The sequence below is a fragment of the Pezoporus occidentalis genome, unplaced genomic scaffold (genome assembly GCF_034315485.1).
Source record: "Pezoporus occidentalis ecotype Australia unplaced genomic scaffold, CSIRO_AGI_Poc_V1 ctg268, whole genome shotgun sequence".
NCBI lineage: Eukaryota > Metazoa > Chordata > Aves > Psittaciformes > Psittacidae > Pezoporus > Pezoporus occidentalis.
Genome location: NW_026914589.1, coordinates 491,072 through 506,670, shown reverse-complemented (window position 1 = coordinate 506,670; position 15,599 = coordinate 491,072). Strand labels below are relative to the sequence as shown.

Genomic DNA, 15,599 nt, shown 5'->3' with positions numbered 1-15,599 from the left:
GAAAGTTATGCTGGTCTCTGGTCACTGTCATAAGCATTAAAATTACCTAAGTCACCACATAACTTGCTCTCTTCTGCTGTGATCACTTTTCTCAAGAAACATTAAACAGAAGAGAGAGGCAGACATGCTATTTTAATCTTTCCCACTGCGGTGAGGAAAAGATGGGAAACTGACACTGAGTGATCGCCCTTAGGATCTGGGTGAGAAGTGCAAGTGAAATAATTGAGTAAATATACTAAGAGGGCTCTGTCATTTCCTTCCCCTGATGTTGCCATGGTCACTCCCAAAACAAAGCTGGCTCAGCTGCTGAGCCATCATAACCGACAGACTGCTACACCTTTCGATGAAAGGTGATTTTGTCATCTCTTTTGCCTCAGTTTAAAGTAATTTCAGAAGATAAAGATAATAATAATAATGAAATAATAATAAGGCTGTAACTCTTTCACGGGCAAAGGTCAGCTTAGACAATGAAGTCAGTCTTAGGATTCAGGACTTCAGGGAATGCAAAAGAGGTTATAGAATGTCTTTTTATTTTCCAAAGATGCCTAAAAGTATCTTAAACTTACATTCCAAGTAAGGGAAAATACTTACAGAGGATGACACAACACTTCACCAAGTATCAGCCTCCAAAAGGATTACAGCAATAAACAAGTAGTCTACATCAAATGGGGTAAAAAGAATGTGTAATCAGTGATCTTAAAATATGTGGCTAGTCATCTAGTTCTTGAGACAAACAGGACAATAACTTCTTTTGGAAGACCTTTTGAAAAGACCTGGTTATTTAACTGCACCAACAAAATGTGAAGAGGAAAGGAAGGCAGATAAGTGCGAGAAATTTCAGTTAAGCTATTGAAGGTAGTTTCCCACCTTCGACATCAAACTGTCTAAGAAAGGCAGACACTTATTTGAATAACTGCAGTCCCATGTCTTCAAAGAGTTTAAAGCTTTTGTTTGTTTTTTTTTTTCTATTCACATGTATTTCTGCATTTTTGAATGGCTGTGTGAAAAAAGTGAGATGTCAGAGGACCTTGCATGAGGACTTAAATGAACCACTTGGACTCCCTATGTCCTGTTTTCTTTGGTAAGTGAATTAATAAGTGTTCTGTACAAGACTGTTGCCAAGGAAAGCAAATAACACTGTTTTCACTGGCGAGCAAGTTAAAAAAACCTGAACAGCTCAGTGCTGCCTTCGAAGACTCAGCTCTACTCATAATTTCAACCAATCCTGTTGGAAAAGTGAGATCAGCATCTTTGTGCTAAAATTCATAGCAGTTTGCCATTTGGTATGTACATGCACAACATCTGCTCCACTCTGCTGCTGCTGATTTGAAGCAAGCCTGGCTGAAATCCCTGGTGATGCTGCGAAGACACAGACCCAGAGTGACTCAGCCAGTGCTTGCCATAGCTCTGGCAGCAGTTGGTGTGCTCCACTGACTTCATGCTCCAAGCAGACAGATCTCACCACAAACTTTACTTGCTGCAGTCAGCTACTGAAAAAGTAAGCAGATCTGTATAAAAAAAAAAAACACAAACAAAACCACCAACACAACCTTAAAACTTCATGGTGGTCATGGCACCTTTCTTTGACACAGTGGACTAGAATAATCAGGCCCTGTGAAGCAGCAAGAGTAAATGGGAACTTGTGGTTTGGTGATATCATGTCTTCCCTCTCACAGCTGAATTCCTTTGAGAATGCAGCAGGCAAAACCTTTTAAAGGAAAGCTCCATGCTCTGAACAATAGCAAACCCCACTTACTTAGGCAACTGCAAATGACTTCCTTGGCTTCATTTTAGGAAGGGGAATAAGAAAGGCAAGATTTCTGTGAGATCTTGAATGTTCCTTTTACAGCAGGAAATAACTCTTCTGTTAGCCATCACAAGGGTCAAAGCTTAATTTTCAGGCAACAGTTTAATCCTCGTATTGGATTAAGACAGTGGTGACTGCTCAGAGATAAGGTTTGTAACAGGAATCTCTCCACAGTCAGTTTCTCACCAAATTCTCCTGCTGAAGTCAGTTACAGGTTGGTGTTGTGCCACACTTACAAACTGGCAGCATAGGGTTATTTGTATACCTAACTCCACCTGTGGCCAGACCTACAACCAGCATTAGGACTAAGGTTAGGATTTAGGAGGGAATGTGCTCTACCAGCAGGATTATTCCTGAGACCTGCAAGTCTGACCTTCATAATGGCCTTTTCTTGGATTCTTAGAATGCAGGGCATGACTTGGAAGTCAAAGACTAGAGTTAAGGTTAGTCTCTCTCAACCGTGTTTCTTGCTGATTGCAGCAGGCTCCCTGCAACACCCCAGGGCTGACTCACATACAGACCCTCTACCTGGAGGACAGCTGACTAAAAGAAAGCTATTGATTAGGGTTAAAACTGCCATAGGAAATGAGTTTAAGAGGTGGCATTAGTTAATTAATATGGCCTATGTTTAGTACTTGAGCAGCAGTGAATATCTGTTCAGTTACCCAGGCTGGACTGGGGAAAAAGGTGCGGGGGGGTGGGGGGGGGTGGGAAGGGGGGCAGGGAGCAGCTAGGGACAGAGATGCTGCAGCAGTAGGTTTCTTGTTGCAGTTAACTAAGTTTAGTGAGCTGCACTAAACTCCTGTTTGGCATGTATAGTGCCCTGTGTCTAATTCTGGGGTACTTAGCTGAATTCTGTTTAATGGCTGGGTTAGGAACTTGGCTTCTAGGATCAGGTCTCCTGCTGAACTAAACAACAGCCCTCTGCAGCCTTGCAGCAAAGCCTCAGTGCAGACTCTGGCCCACTCCTTTAGCAAGACATGACTTCCAAGTCTTAACATTTGCAGCAGAACATCTCCAGAGCTAGAGTAGCCCAAGACACAGGCCAGATCTCAGCTCGACAGTGTCACAGACAGGTGTCATTGCATGGCCCCAGCCCAAACTAAGTCCAAATGGCTCAGTCTCACACTGTGCCTTGGCTGAGTTATGAAGTACCTGGAGAACACCACACTGCATTCTTAAGCCAAGCAACACACAGCCCAACATGAAACAGAATAGGAACAGATCCTAGGCCAAGGTCTGGACAGAGTATTGCTGCAAATGTGCTACTTTTGGTTCAGGTCTTTTCCAACCCAAATAGACCTATTAATGTTTAATTAATTATTATAGAATCACAGAATAGTTAGGGTTGGAAAGGACTTTAAGATCATCAAGTTCCAACCCCCCTGCCATGGGCAGGGACACCTCACACTAAACCATGTCACCCAAGGCTCTGTCCAACCTGGCCTTGATGCCAGGGATGGAGCATTCACAAACTTCCCTGGGCAACCCATGCCAGTGTCTCACCACCCTTAAAGAACTTCTTCCTTATATCCAATCTAAGCTTCCCCTGTTCAAGTTTTAACCTGTTACCCCTTGTCCTATCACTACAGTTCCTAATGAAGAGTTTTATCTCTACTGATTTTGCTAGAAAGATTCACATGGGATGTGTGCTAGGACCAAAATCCATGCCACTGCCCAAGTAAAAATCCAGAGAAATGCCACTGATTTTAGCATAGTATTGTAGTGTATTATATTATTTAGGTGTAATATGTATTATTATATTTAGTGTAGTATTTTAGATTTTTGCAGTGTAATCCTCTAAATCTACCCCAGGCTAGATTTAGCCCTTGCACAGGTCGCTGCTACTATAATATTTACTTGACAGAGGCAGCAGACCAGTGAAACAAGGCTATCAACAGGTTACAAAATCAACCTTCTAGACAGAGGCTGAAAGATCTGCCACACAAGTAAAATTGTAAAAGACTGATGTACTTCTCTCCCACTTTCTCCACAGCTAGGCTGCTAGTAAGAACCTACTAAGAGGAAAAAAAACAACAAACCAACAAAAAACACACCCCAGCAACAGAAAAAAGTGTAAGAGTGAATCATTTTCCTCCTCTCTCAAGACCTTTCTTATCTATGAAAATCATCAGGCTTAGCAACAATAGCAATGACTTACTGAGCCACACCTCTACAGTGTGTTCTGTGCCTCACTGTAGGTGTGAGCATGCAGACAGCAGGAGATGGCACCTCGGATCCAAGCAGACAGCACCTCTCCACAGCAGCAGACTTCTCACAACGAGGCAGGGAGTCTGTCTCCCAAGGTTTCTGAGGGACATGTGATTTCCAGGACGTATGGGGCATGGTGCTACCCCAAAGCTACCAAGGGAGCGACACATGCTCAGCTCCTTGGAGTATCAGGCCAGAAACCACGCTGAAGTTGGACAGGAGTATGCAGGAAAAGCACTCAGTTATTCCATTACTTACCTGTGGTTGAGAGGCCAGATTCATCTTATAAGGATGCGTCTTTCCCTCCTCATTTACAAGTGGTGACCAGACTTTTGACTCTGTCCTGCAACACACAAATTTTGAATAATCTGTTTTCATCAGGGAGCATCATTATTGTGAATAAAAGACCTAAAGTTCATCAATTTCCCAAACATTTCCGCAGTCTTTTATATAATACTATCCACATCAGAAGGAATCTAGACAGCCTCATTTTAGGCATGTAACTTAAATGACTTAGTTATGTTGTAAAAAGTCCTTGGAGAAAAACAGGATCTCAGCAGTGACTGTCCTGGCTTATCCTTTGGGACTTCACTGGCAACACATCAAGCATGGGCTCCAAACCAGGCAGTAAAGTTGGTGGTCACCCAACAGCAGAAGGTGGAGATATCCCTTAGATGCAGATCCTTTAATTAAATGGGACAATTCAGATTACTGTCTGCTTCAGCTTTTACGGATAGCTGGGAAGAGAAACTGACCATACAGCTAGCATTTTGCTCTTGAAGTTGGGCTGCCCTGGATAGCCTAGAAATATTTTTTTGTTTGGGTCTCTGAAATTTTCTTCTTATTTATACAGCAGTATCCATGCTAAACAAAAAGGCTTTTGGGAATTGTGGGGAGGAAAAAAACCAAAACAAACCAAACCCCTAAGAACCGAGATGACATCATGTGTCAGAGAAAGTCTACATAACCTTTACTGGTCTGTGGTCTGACCCAGTTACTCACAGCAGCCTGAAACACAAATGAAGGTCTGTGACCAAAACCAACCACTTTTACTATCATCATTTTGGAGTTTTGCTGTGTCCCAGAGAACAACAAACAAGTGGTGAAGAAGAAGAAGAGTGCTTCGATCTGCTTGAGATACTTTGTGGGAAACGTATATTACCAACATTTGTCAGAAGTACAACAGTAGCTGGTATCTCAGGTGGACTAAACAGTGCCACTTTTCCCAAGGTTTTTAATAGTAGGGAACGAGTGGCTGCAGTACTGCTGAGTGAAAACTGTAGTTCAGTGCTAAACATTGCATAATGCAACAACCAGATGGCTGATAAACTTTTAGGATTAGCTTTGAAAACCACGTCCTGTTTTGACAAGAGCCCTTTGTGGAATCTGCAACTGCAGATAGATGTACTTCCCAGGTATTTGTGGGTGCAGGGCCAGCTCCAATTTAAGTACTTTGCAAAACAGGAATGCTTCCACTGAGAATTAGATTGATAACTGAAAAAAAAAACAACAACCCAACCTTTAAACAGAAAAGGCTTATAAAAAAGATAAGGACAGAGAAATAGGTGACAGAGCTACCAGTGATAAATTCAGTCTGATCTATACCATTCTTCTGGAAGCCCTCCAATGCCAGGACATTTTTCAAACGGCCCAAACTTACCTGTGACGCACATGTACATCTCAGACATTTGCTGCATAAACAGAATTTTAACACTTACATCCAGAGGGCAGCTCAGTGGGAGGTAGCAGGAGGCAGCATTCTCACTCTGGGAAGAGGAGAAATTTCATTGACCTGCTATTGCCTCTACTGCACTCTGGACTTTACACAGAAGAAACCTGAATTAAGTCTGCTGTGGTGCACCCCCTTTCACAAGAAAGTACAAAGACACAGGTCACACCAGATATCCTTTACAGGCATTCAGGTACAGCAAACCTTTGATTCCAGGCTACTGCATCGTGCAGGACCAGCCGCAGTGCTAATACCTGAGAACCTGTCACCCAAATCTTGACATCTTGCAAGTTATGGCACACACAGACTAACAATCATTATCATTATCCAATCTAATCATTATTTTGTCTCAACAGCTGCTGCTACTGAATGCACAACATACCCCAGGTGAGTATAAAACAACCAATCCCTCCTTGCTTCTAGCAACCCACACTTTAAGCAGTTTTATCCAGATTACAGCTATCAACCCTGACAGTCACAGACATAGAGGTTTTTGCACTTGAAAATTATATTTGCAGAGCAGAGCAGCCTGTTGACCAATGCAAAGCCTTATTCCTTGAAAGTGTTTTGAACTCCTGTGTGACCAAGTTTCATCTCCTCTGGAAAAACAAGGAACACATCAAAGTATATGGAAATCAAACACCCTGCCAGCCAGGCTGCAAGCAAGTGGACATTGGCTGCTTCATCAAGAGATGAAAGAGCAGGTCAGAGAGCATTAAACACTTCGGCTGATTTCTGGCATGAGGCATCCATGTGCCTGTTCCCACTAGCAGTGATCTAAGTAATTTTGAGGTAGCATTATCTTTTTTACAGCAGCTTAATATTATCAGATGTCAAAAGCACCAAAAGGCCTCAATCAGACTGGAAATTTAAGCTCAGAGCAGGCCAATGTATGAATGCAGAGCAGAGACTTCTCAGGCACTTGCTTTCATCCCACTGCCCCCCACTCAGTGCATCTGAGGTGGCACAGTACACTGGTCTACATCATAGCAGAGACAGCTATGGCCAGCTACTGCAGCCAGTGGGGTTTGATTGGATTTTTTTGTGTTTTTTTGTTTGTTGTTTTTTTTTTTAAACAGATTTTTCTCATTTATTAGCAAAGCAAAAGCTCAAGTTTGTTTCCCAGCTTGCTGCCATTCTGATCTGTCACTGGATATAAATGGAAGCAGCAAGGTCACTCCAGGCTTTACTTTCAATCCAGTTTAAAAGTTATCCAAACAGAAAGGTTAAATAGCCCCCATGGTTGTCCCTCTAAGGCTGGAAGGATAAAGCTTCCCTTTGTCTTCACAACAGCTGCAGCAAAGCCCTTCAGCCACTCTCAGCAGCCCATTTATAGCCCCAGTGAAGCCACCAAGAGGAGACAGTTTTGCTTCCCTGCCTTTATCTAGCTCTGAAAAGGTGCATGCCCCATCCCACCACACTGCCAGTGGAGCCCATGGTCTGCAGATCATCAGTAGAATCACTATGGTTCCAGCTGTCAGCAAGGGTTTTCTGCATCCATTCCTGGTGTCAGTGCTTGCACTTTTACTGAAGCATGGAGGAGAAAGAAAAGCAGCACGTAAAACTTCACCTCCTGTCTCACTGCTAGCCAGGGACTTTCTGAAAGGCCGGGAAATGTGGGCATAAGACACAGACAGTAGGGTGGATTCATTAGGTTCACCATGTTTGTATCTTATCTACATTTTTTCATATCTTATTTATACGAAGCTGGGAACAGGCATCAGAGTACATAGCTCAAACCCAGCCTTCGCAATGGTGCCTTAGTTCACAGCAGGCTTCTACAGGTAGGGCTGTAGTAGCTTTCTGGAGGATTTTTTCCCTGATTTGGGAGAGAAGATACCCAGCCACAAAACCACCTCCATGCTCACTGTACCTCTGCCACAGAGTGTGGCCACGCTAGCAGGGCTACCAGACCTGCCTCTCCACCAGTAGTGGGGCTGGATGTCCAACAACATACTGTGGAAACCCACCCCATTTTGGTGAAAGCCCCATAGGATCTCACAGACTCCTGCTTAAATTGATGAATATTTATAATACGCTTTCTAATGGATATTCTTTCAAATGAGACTCCAGCTGAGAGCACCACTTAAACAGTGCAGAAAGAAAATACAAAAACATGGCACAAACAAGCCTGGAAACAAGTGCCAAGCAAATTAATCACAGGCACGTGGATATACGAACTTTAATGTGTTTGCAGTTTACATTTCCATGCTGTTTTCCTCATGACAGGAGAGAAAGCAACCAAGACAAGGCCAGGGAATGAGCTCTTTCATCCAGGCAGAAACCAAGACCAATGATTAGAAGGGAATTTCTCTGATTCTAGTTTGAATGGGGAGGTACTGGTAGGAAGGGAAGGAAAGAAACTGCATGCAAGTCAAGGCAGGAATCTGGAGAGGTATTCACAAAAGACAACATTTTTCAAGAAGCTTGGCTTGAACATGGTGTAATATAAACATTACAAGAACCTAGATTTTGCTGTCAATGCTTTGGTGCAGAGCTGTGCCATAGCCTCAAGGGAAAATTCAGAGCTGGAAAACGAGGGCCTATTTCTGTGCACCAGGAACTGTGTAAGTTCCATGAAGAAAAAAATGTCAAATTTACATTCCCATTTCAAACACTGGGATGGACATGACTAAGATAGCAAAGTATAAGCACGTACAGATTGAAAACTTCCCTGTAAAACACAAGGTTTGCTAGCAGAAAAAATGAGGAAAGACCTAAAAAATCACTCTTTGAACCCTCCCCAGAGTTTTTAGACAGGCATTTTAATAACCTTTAGAAACTAGCTACAAGAGCTCTCAGGCTACCAGGAAGGTACCTTTTAATTAGCCTTTTAGCTGCAACAACTGCAAAGTACATGCCCTTGGACTTAAACATGAGCAGTCATTTTTAGCAACCACCCATTAATGGAATTACTCTCTTTGGCAAACAGAACTGTACTCCAGCGGCATGCAGCCTATTGCCAATTCAAACAGCAATGCTAGTCACAACTTCCTAGGGACATGAGGCCCCAAATTCACTCCTTCACACATGGCCCTCTGCTCCTTGCATTTCAGGTGCCTCTTCACACAACTACTAAAACCAAAAGGGCAACTCCAGCTACACAGAAGCAGCAACAGAAGTTTATCATAAGCAGTTTCGTTATAGAGCTATGACTGATAAAACACACACGAGTGCTCAAACTCACACTGTTCTTCCACCAGCCAGCTACAGAGTTAACTAACTACTTTTGCCTCACCTAAGAGGTTGTAAACCACAATCAGTGGCAAGCTTCACTTTCCAAAATGACTTTGAGCTTGCCACTCCTTAGTAAAAGCTGCCAGTATGCACCCAGGAGGGCTGGAAGCATCACACCAGCCATGGAGAGGTTGTGAGCTGCCACAGAGGGCCAGGCCATCTGCATGCCCTAATATAGCTGCAAGCAGAGCATCGACTTTTCCCAGGGCCAGAGGAATTATTAGTAAGATGACAGAGCTGGAAAACTTTTCTTGGCAGGGAAGCAAAAAGCAAACCTAAATGAGTCAATGGATTCCACCAACTTCCTAGAACACAAATTCGAGTCTATTGTGGCTTTGTGCAACTAGTACCCAAAGCCAAAACCTGCAAACATGTGGAGCAAGCAAGAGTGCAACTGAACCTCCCAAATAAAACGCAGATGACATTGCACAGATGCTCTCTTCTTCTTCATAAGCATCTACACATCATCCTTTCTGACAATGCATTTAACATGTACTGGTAGCAGATCTGACTTCCCCAATTCCAGCACTTTTTAAAAAACAAATACATAACTTCATTCCTTGGCATCGCTTTCAGGAAAGTAACAGACTGTTTTGCAAACAAAACCGGTGCATTAATATATTATACGCTGGCAGCAGAGCTGCAGAAAAGCAGCTTGAAAATTGAAGAAAAGGATATTAGGAGCAGAACAAAAGGTTACATGTTTGCAGCCCCTTTTCACAAATATTCTTCTCTTATTACCATCCCCCAACCTGCCTCCAAACATAGAGGTTAAGGACAAACTCCCTGTAGGAACACGTCCTTTTTGTTGGGGAAGGAAGAAAACAAACAAACAAACAACCACCAAAAAAAAACCACCAACAAAAAACTCCAAACTACCCAGTGTACCTTCAAATTGCTCAGGGCTGCACAATTCACCACCCATTTGGTGACTAAAGCCACATGCAAAAGGCCATTTCTTTTAGAAACAACTTTTGCCTGTGCTTCAATGAATATTTGTCTGCTTTTGTACATGTGCAGCTAAAGGTACATAGATGTGCATGCCAAATTCATAATGAACATTATCACTGACATTGGTAATGCCTGGATCTTTTAGTTATCAGGGGAATTCTGTTGTAGGAGAATTGTTCCTCCTGAACCTTCCCTTGCAGCCTAGAAAGCCAATCGCATCCTGGGCTGCATTAAAAGGAGCGTGACCAGCAGGTCCAAGGAGGTGATCCTGCCCCTCTACTCTGCTCTTGAGAGACCTCACCTGGAGTATTTTGTGCAGTTCTGGTGTCCTCAACATAAAAAGGACATGGAACTGTTGGAACAAGTCCGGAGGAGGGCCACAAGGATGATCAGGGGACTGGAGCACCTCCCGTATGAAGACAGGCTGAGGAAGTTGGGGCTGTTCAGCCTGGAGAAGAGAAGGCTGCATGGAGAACTCATAGCAGCCTTCCAGTATCTGAAGGGGGCCTATAGGGATGCTGGAGAGGGACTCTTCATTAGAGACTGTAGTGACAGGACAAGGGGTAATGGGTTAAAATTTAAACAGGGGAAGTTTAGGTTGGATATAAGGAGGAAATTCTTTCCTGTTAGGGTGGTGAGGCACTGGAATGGGTTGCCCAGGGAGGTTGTGAATGCTCCATCCCTGGCAGTGTTCAAGACCAGGTTGGATGAGGCCTTGGGTGAGATGATTTAGTGTGAGGTGTCCCTGCCCACGGCAGGGGGGTTGGAACTAGATGATCTTAAGGTCCTTTCCAACCCTAACAATTCTATGATTCTATGATTCTTTGAGAGCTATTTGTCAAAGCAAGTGTCCTTCCCAAAATAACATCAAGTTTCCATAGGAAGTTGATAGTTTTCTCCAGTCTGTTGGACAGGTCTTGCTGCTTACCGCCACTAAAGGAAAATCAGAGGTAAGCTTGGAAGGGGTGCAGACTATGGAGGGGTTTGCTTGACCTTAGCATGTTACACTGACATTTACATTTCCTAATTGGGAAAAGAGGGGGCAGGAGAAAAGGGGAGAAGAGCAGCTCTTCTCAAAGATAAAAGATCCAAAACTTTGTTTTTCCTATGAATGGGCGAAGCTCAAAAATTTGCCTGTGAAATTTCTCAGTTTATTAGCCAGGTGGTTTTGAGTTGACTGAAGCACACTGTCTGCTGTAGGTCAGTCCTTCTCCATGTACCATACAAAACCATGGTGCTGAGCTTGAATTTACACTGCTGAAGTCAATAATGGAACCTTTATCTTGCTTTCCTGGAGAACTACATTTTTAAAAGCACTCCCTAGCCTTAAACAAAAAGCAAAATGAATGAACAAATACAGGCTCAGAAAAGAGCAGAGGGCTGCCAGACATGTTAAGTTCAGCAGGAATTTGGTGTATGCGCCAACACTGTTGAATACCCACTTTTGAGGCTGAAAACAGACCCTTCCAACTCTTCACACATCAAACAGTAAAGCACCTGGCAGTCCTTCTTAAAAAAGCATATTCAGGGAAAGCAATTTGTGGCTGGGTTTTAAGTCCTAGGCAATTAACAGATTTGCACCTTTGGGTGAAAAAGCAGACCAGGCATGTTTTCTTCAGCTAGTAATTTGATCCATTTTTAATGGTGACATGTGTTAAGACTAGATTTCCTGCCTACAATCTGATCTGAAATATTTTTGGACTGTTACCATCGTTAAGGAAAATACCGAGACAGGAAACATTGGAATGCTGTTGATATTCACAATCAAGTACACACTGCAAACAGCGTTTCCTTTACCAGAAGTGTTTAAGTCCTTTCAATTTTCTACATTTACACTTCCCTTAAATAATCATCAGTACAGCCAAACATGAAGACATCTTAACCGCTTGACTTCCTTGAAAAGAGAAAAGAGGTTTGCATATTTGCAGAACACATATAAACTTTGCTTTGGTCCACAGAAGGAGCACAAGAGACAAGCATAGTGCAATACTTCCCTAAAACTTTCCCAACCTCCAGCCACTTGTAGCTAAAGGCTTTCTACAGCAGAGATACTGCAGACCAGTGGCCTTTACCAGTACAGCTATTTGGTACAACTGGTTCAAAAACAAGCTACAACTGTAGAGCCTGGAGACCAGACCCGAGAGCTGGTGATGCTGAAGTATTCCACTTTCATTTTTATGCTCGGCCAAACACTTACAGAGCTACTTTGAGAAAAAACTTCCAGCTCTGACCTGGCTGTATTGCCAACCTTCCTCACTAACTGTATGATCAAGTCTTACTGACAGAGTTTGCCCACCAAGGTTCAGGAAGACCAAGCCATGCCACTTTTTCAGGTGGCACTTCTTTTCCAAAGTGCCTTCCACCCTTTCTGCCTCTGTAGCTCCCCTTCTTCACAGAGGAGGGCTGACCACTGACCCAGTCAGCTTTCCTCACCCATTTCATCTACCCTAAGCTGAACAGGAAGATGAAGCATAGGTTCCAACTGTTTTAAAATGCCTCCTCTATCACCCCTCTAGGCCTCTTCTCAAGATCTTCCATTTTAAGGTCTTGGCCCTAGACTGCAAAGTAAAGGTCTCCAGCCTTGGCAGCAAGGACAGAGACAACAATTCTGACACTTGTGTCCAGCTGCATTTGGGACAACACAGTTACAGGGGGCCAGGAGACAGCTGGGTGCTAGGGATAAATTATTCTCAACAGAGCGCAACCAGGAAAGACCACATGATACACACTGCTGTCTTTTGGAATTAAAGAAGAGTTTCTCCTCCAAGAAAGCCTCCTGCAGTATCATATTCCCCAATACAAACACATCTTTAGCAGCTATCAAGCTATCAAGTACCCAAAGAGTAAGAAATTCTTCCCTAAGCAGAACTTTACTTCCAAGAAGGAGGATGACCAAAGACTTAAAGTCCCCCAGAATCATATAAAATGGATTTTATATAGAGCAATGAGTAGCAATATCAAACCCTGAAGTGGATAACTAGTCAGATCAATGCTTTCACATCCTTGTGGTTTTGACACTCCTTGTCTCTTTTGTCAGCAGAGCTCATCAATCAGTACAGCAGCAGAAGCATCCAGCACACACTCATGCTACCTCATTGCAAGGGGGTCCTGAAAAAGGGTTGAGCTCTGCTAAATCAAAGTCCCTGCACTGTTTTACACAGCTGCACATCCAGCTACAAATCTCTCCCTGGGCATCTTCCATACCCAAGGCCCATGAAACGTGCATAGGGTAGCTATAAAGTTAACGACTTTTTAATTAACATTAGCAAACACATTTTACAGACAATGATCGGTAAGAGTGAGCTTGCCCTCAGGCTGAAAGAGCCCTAGCCTCCCTTCCTCTCGCCCAGCCAGAGCCACATGGCACTGGTTTGCTAAGTCAAGCAGCCGGATATTACAGAGAGGAAAAGGAGCACTCTTTTGCAGGAAGATTACAGGCTGCCAAGTCAGAGGCCATTATGAGAAACTCGGGGGCTAACAGGCTGCTGCAGTGCTCGCCACCCATTCACACTGCCAGCACTGTGCTCTCTTTTTCCCTCTGTGAATTCCCTCAATGAATTATCAGCCTTTTTTTGGCCAAGACCCATCTCTTCTTCCTGAACTGGGAAATGCCTGCTGAACTCCTGGCATTGTAATTGCTATGGTAAAAGACTTCTGTTTATCACAGAAAAGCCCTGAACAACTAAACTACTGTCATGCTTTTGTACTCCTTCTGAAAGCACTTCCCTTGCATCTGCCATGATGCTGATGGACGATTGCTCTGGGAGGAGGCAGCCACACGAAAAACTCACTCCAGAGCAACTAGAAATGCCATGCTGCATCTACCATGTGACTTTGACAAGTGCTGGGACCCAAGGCTACAATTCAAACCAAGAGGAAGGATAAATCCCCAGCACCCTCAAAAACAAAACAGGTTCCAGTTGTTTATGAGTGGAGTTTTCACAAGACCCATCTTTGCTGTCAGGAGTAACAGAACAGGCTGCCAGACCCTGCCACAAATTATCAGGGAATTTCTCAGTGGGAAAACTGTTTTCATAAGGTCAAAGTGCAGCAAACGCAAGCTGCATTAGGATTAAAGGCTGAAATGGAGTTGCTATACAGTGCCTGACCAGAGAAAGCACTAAGAGGTCAAATTAAACAAACCAGCCAGAAGTCTTTTGTCAACCCAAAACATAGGTACTGCCCACCCCAAATCCCTCCCTCCCTCCCTCTCCCCACCCCGCCTCGCTTAGTGATGTACCTGCTGACCGTCAGAGTTAGTTCATCTGTGCAACCCTTGATTTTGTTCTGTGCCTCAAGGTGCGTCATGTTATCTGTGTTAACTCCATCAATAGCTATGATCTGGTCTCCTATACACAAGTTGGCTACTGCAGCTTTGCTACCTGGAGTCACCTAAGAGAAAATAAAAAGAGTGATTGGACTTTCAATGGAGAACTTTCCATAGAAACACTGAAAAAAGCCCCAGACAGTTGGAGAACTCACGATTTCTCTCACTGGCACCTGGAAGCAAAGAGGTGAAAATTCATGGAAGTAAATTCTCAGCAGAAACCTATCTGGGTCCCTCAGATACCCCTCAGTATTAGGGGCAGGATCCTGTTTCGGCACCCACAGTCTGTGGAGGGGACAGCAAGTAAATAACAAAAATTATATTTTCACTTAAGAAGGTGATTTTCTTTGTGCTAGACAGTGAGATTGTACAGAAAGCAACTGTTCTTTGCTGGACAGAGAAGCGCTCTCCTAAACAGAAGGTGCTGAGGACAGCCAAGAGGTTGGAGTCTTTAAGAATGGAAGTGACAAAAAAGAGTATCAGAGTCATTGCAATATAATCAATGCCTATCACAAACACCTCCATCTGCATCATGATCTCATTCGTTTCTGTCCTTGGGAGAAACATTTGGGGTCAAGATTTTGGATCGCTTCTTTAGTTGTAATGAACTGCTTTGGCCAAGAACAGCTGCAACAAACACGCACTGACTTCAGTGAGATCGATCCCAAAGCAGTGTTTTATCTAATAAGTAGACTGGAAGGGAGAAAGGCATCAGTAACTTCATCTTTAAACCACAACCTGAAGATACTTTCTGAAAAAGAAGCATCATCCGCAGCCCGCCAGGCTGACCACAGCTTAGCTTGACACATTCTGTCATATTACATCTCCCTTTCCTCTGCATGTGTGGTGCTTGGCTTCCCACTTACACCACTGCACTGCTAAAGAGCTGCTGTGCTCTGCCTGAGAAATCACTGATGGGAAGGAGCTCAGTGTAACCCCAGAGATCCCAAGCAGAAGACACTAAGCAGGAACACCATCATTATGATACTCCTCATGAAAAAGAAGGTCCCAGCCGAAACTTGGCATTTTCAAGCAAATCAACAAAATGGCGCATTCATTTTCTTCCTACTTTTTTTAAAGGTGTGTCCTCTTAACAACCAAGACCTCTTTGAGACTAAATTATTGCCTGGGCAGAGGGTGAAGAATGTCACATTTGTTTGTCACTTTGCAAACACTACATAAGATTTTATGCAGCTTTAATGATTTTATGGAAGACGCATAATGATTACTGTGGGCTCTCATCAATTATTTAATAGGCAGAGGAAATTAGAAGGGTGGGCTAATCTCAGACACAAATACAGATTAAAACATGCCCTGCAGCTGAGACATACCTCATT

The 15,599-nt window shown here is 43.4% G+C and overlaps 1 protein-coding gene and 1 long non-coding RNA gene across 10 annotated transcripts in view; one reads left to right on the top strand and one right to left on the bottom strand.

The window, feature by feature from the left end:
- The window catches only part of PDLIM1 (PDZ and LIM domain 1), a 44,346-nt gene that overhangs the window by 18,007 nt on the left and 10,740 nt on the right, over positions 1 to 15,599 (bottom strand). For 7 of the 9 annotated variants that reach the window (XR_009965943.1, XM_062624512.1, XM_062624508.1 and 4 more), the window contains exons 2-3: positions 14,176 to 14,327; positions 4,277 to 4,361 (exon numbers count right to left, since the gene is read on the bottom strand). Coding sequence is in view for 8 of the 9 variants with exons in the window: in XM_062624512.1 (XP_062480496.1) it covers positions 4,277 to 4,361; positions 14,176 to 14,327 (237 nt within the window). In the remaining variant the exon portion in view is untranslated. The remainder of the gene's footprint in view (positions 1 to 4,276; positions 4,362 to 14,175; positions 14,328 to 15,599) is intronic. The other 2 variants (XM_062624516.1, XM_062624511.1) reach the window with 1 other exon arrangement.
- LOC134166655 (uncharacterized) lies at positions 996 to 6,657 on the top strand. The gene is made up of 4 exons (XR_009965944.1): positions 996 to 1,081; positions 5,023 to 5,195; positions 6,104 to 6,134; positions 6,271 to 6,657. It is a non-coding gene; the product is annotated as an uncharacterized LOC134166655 (long non-coding RNA).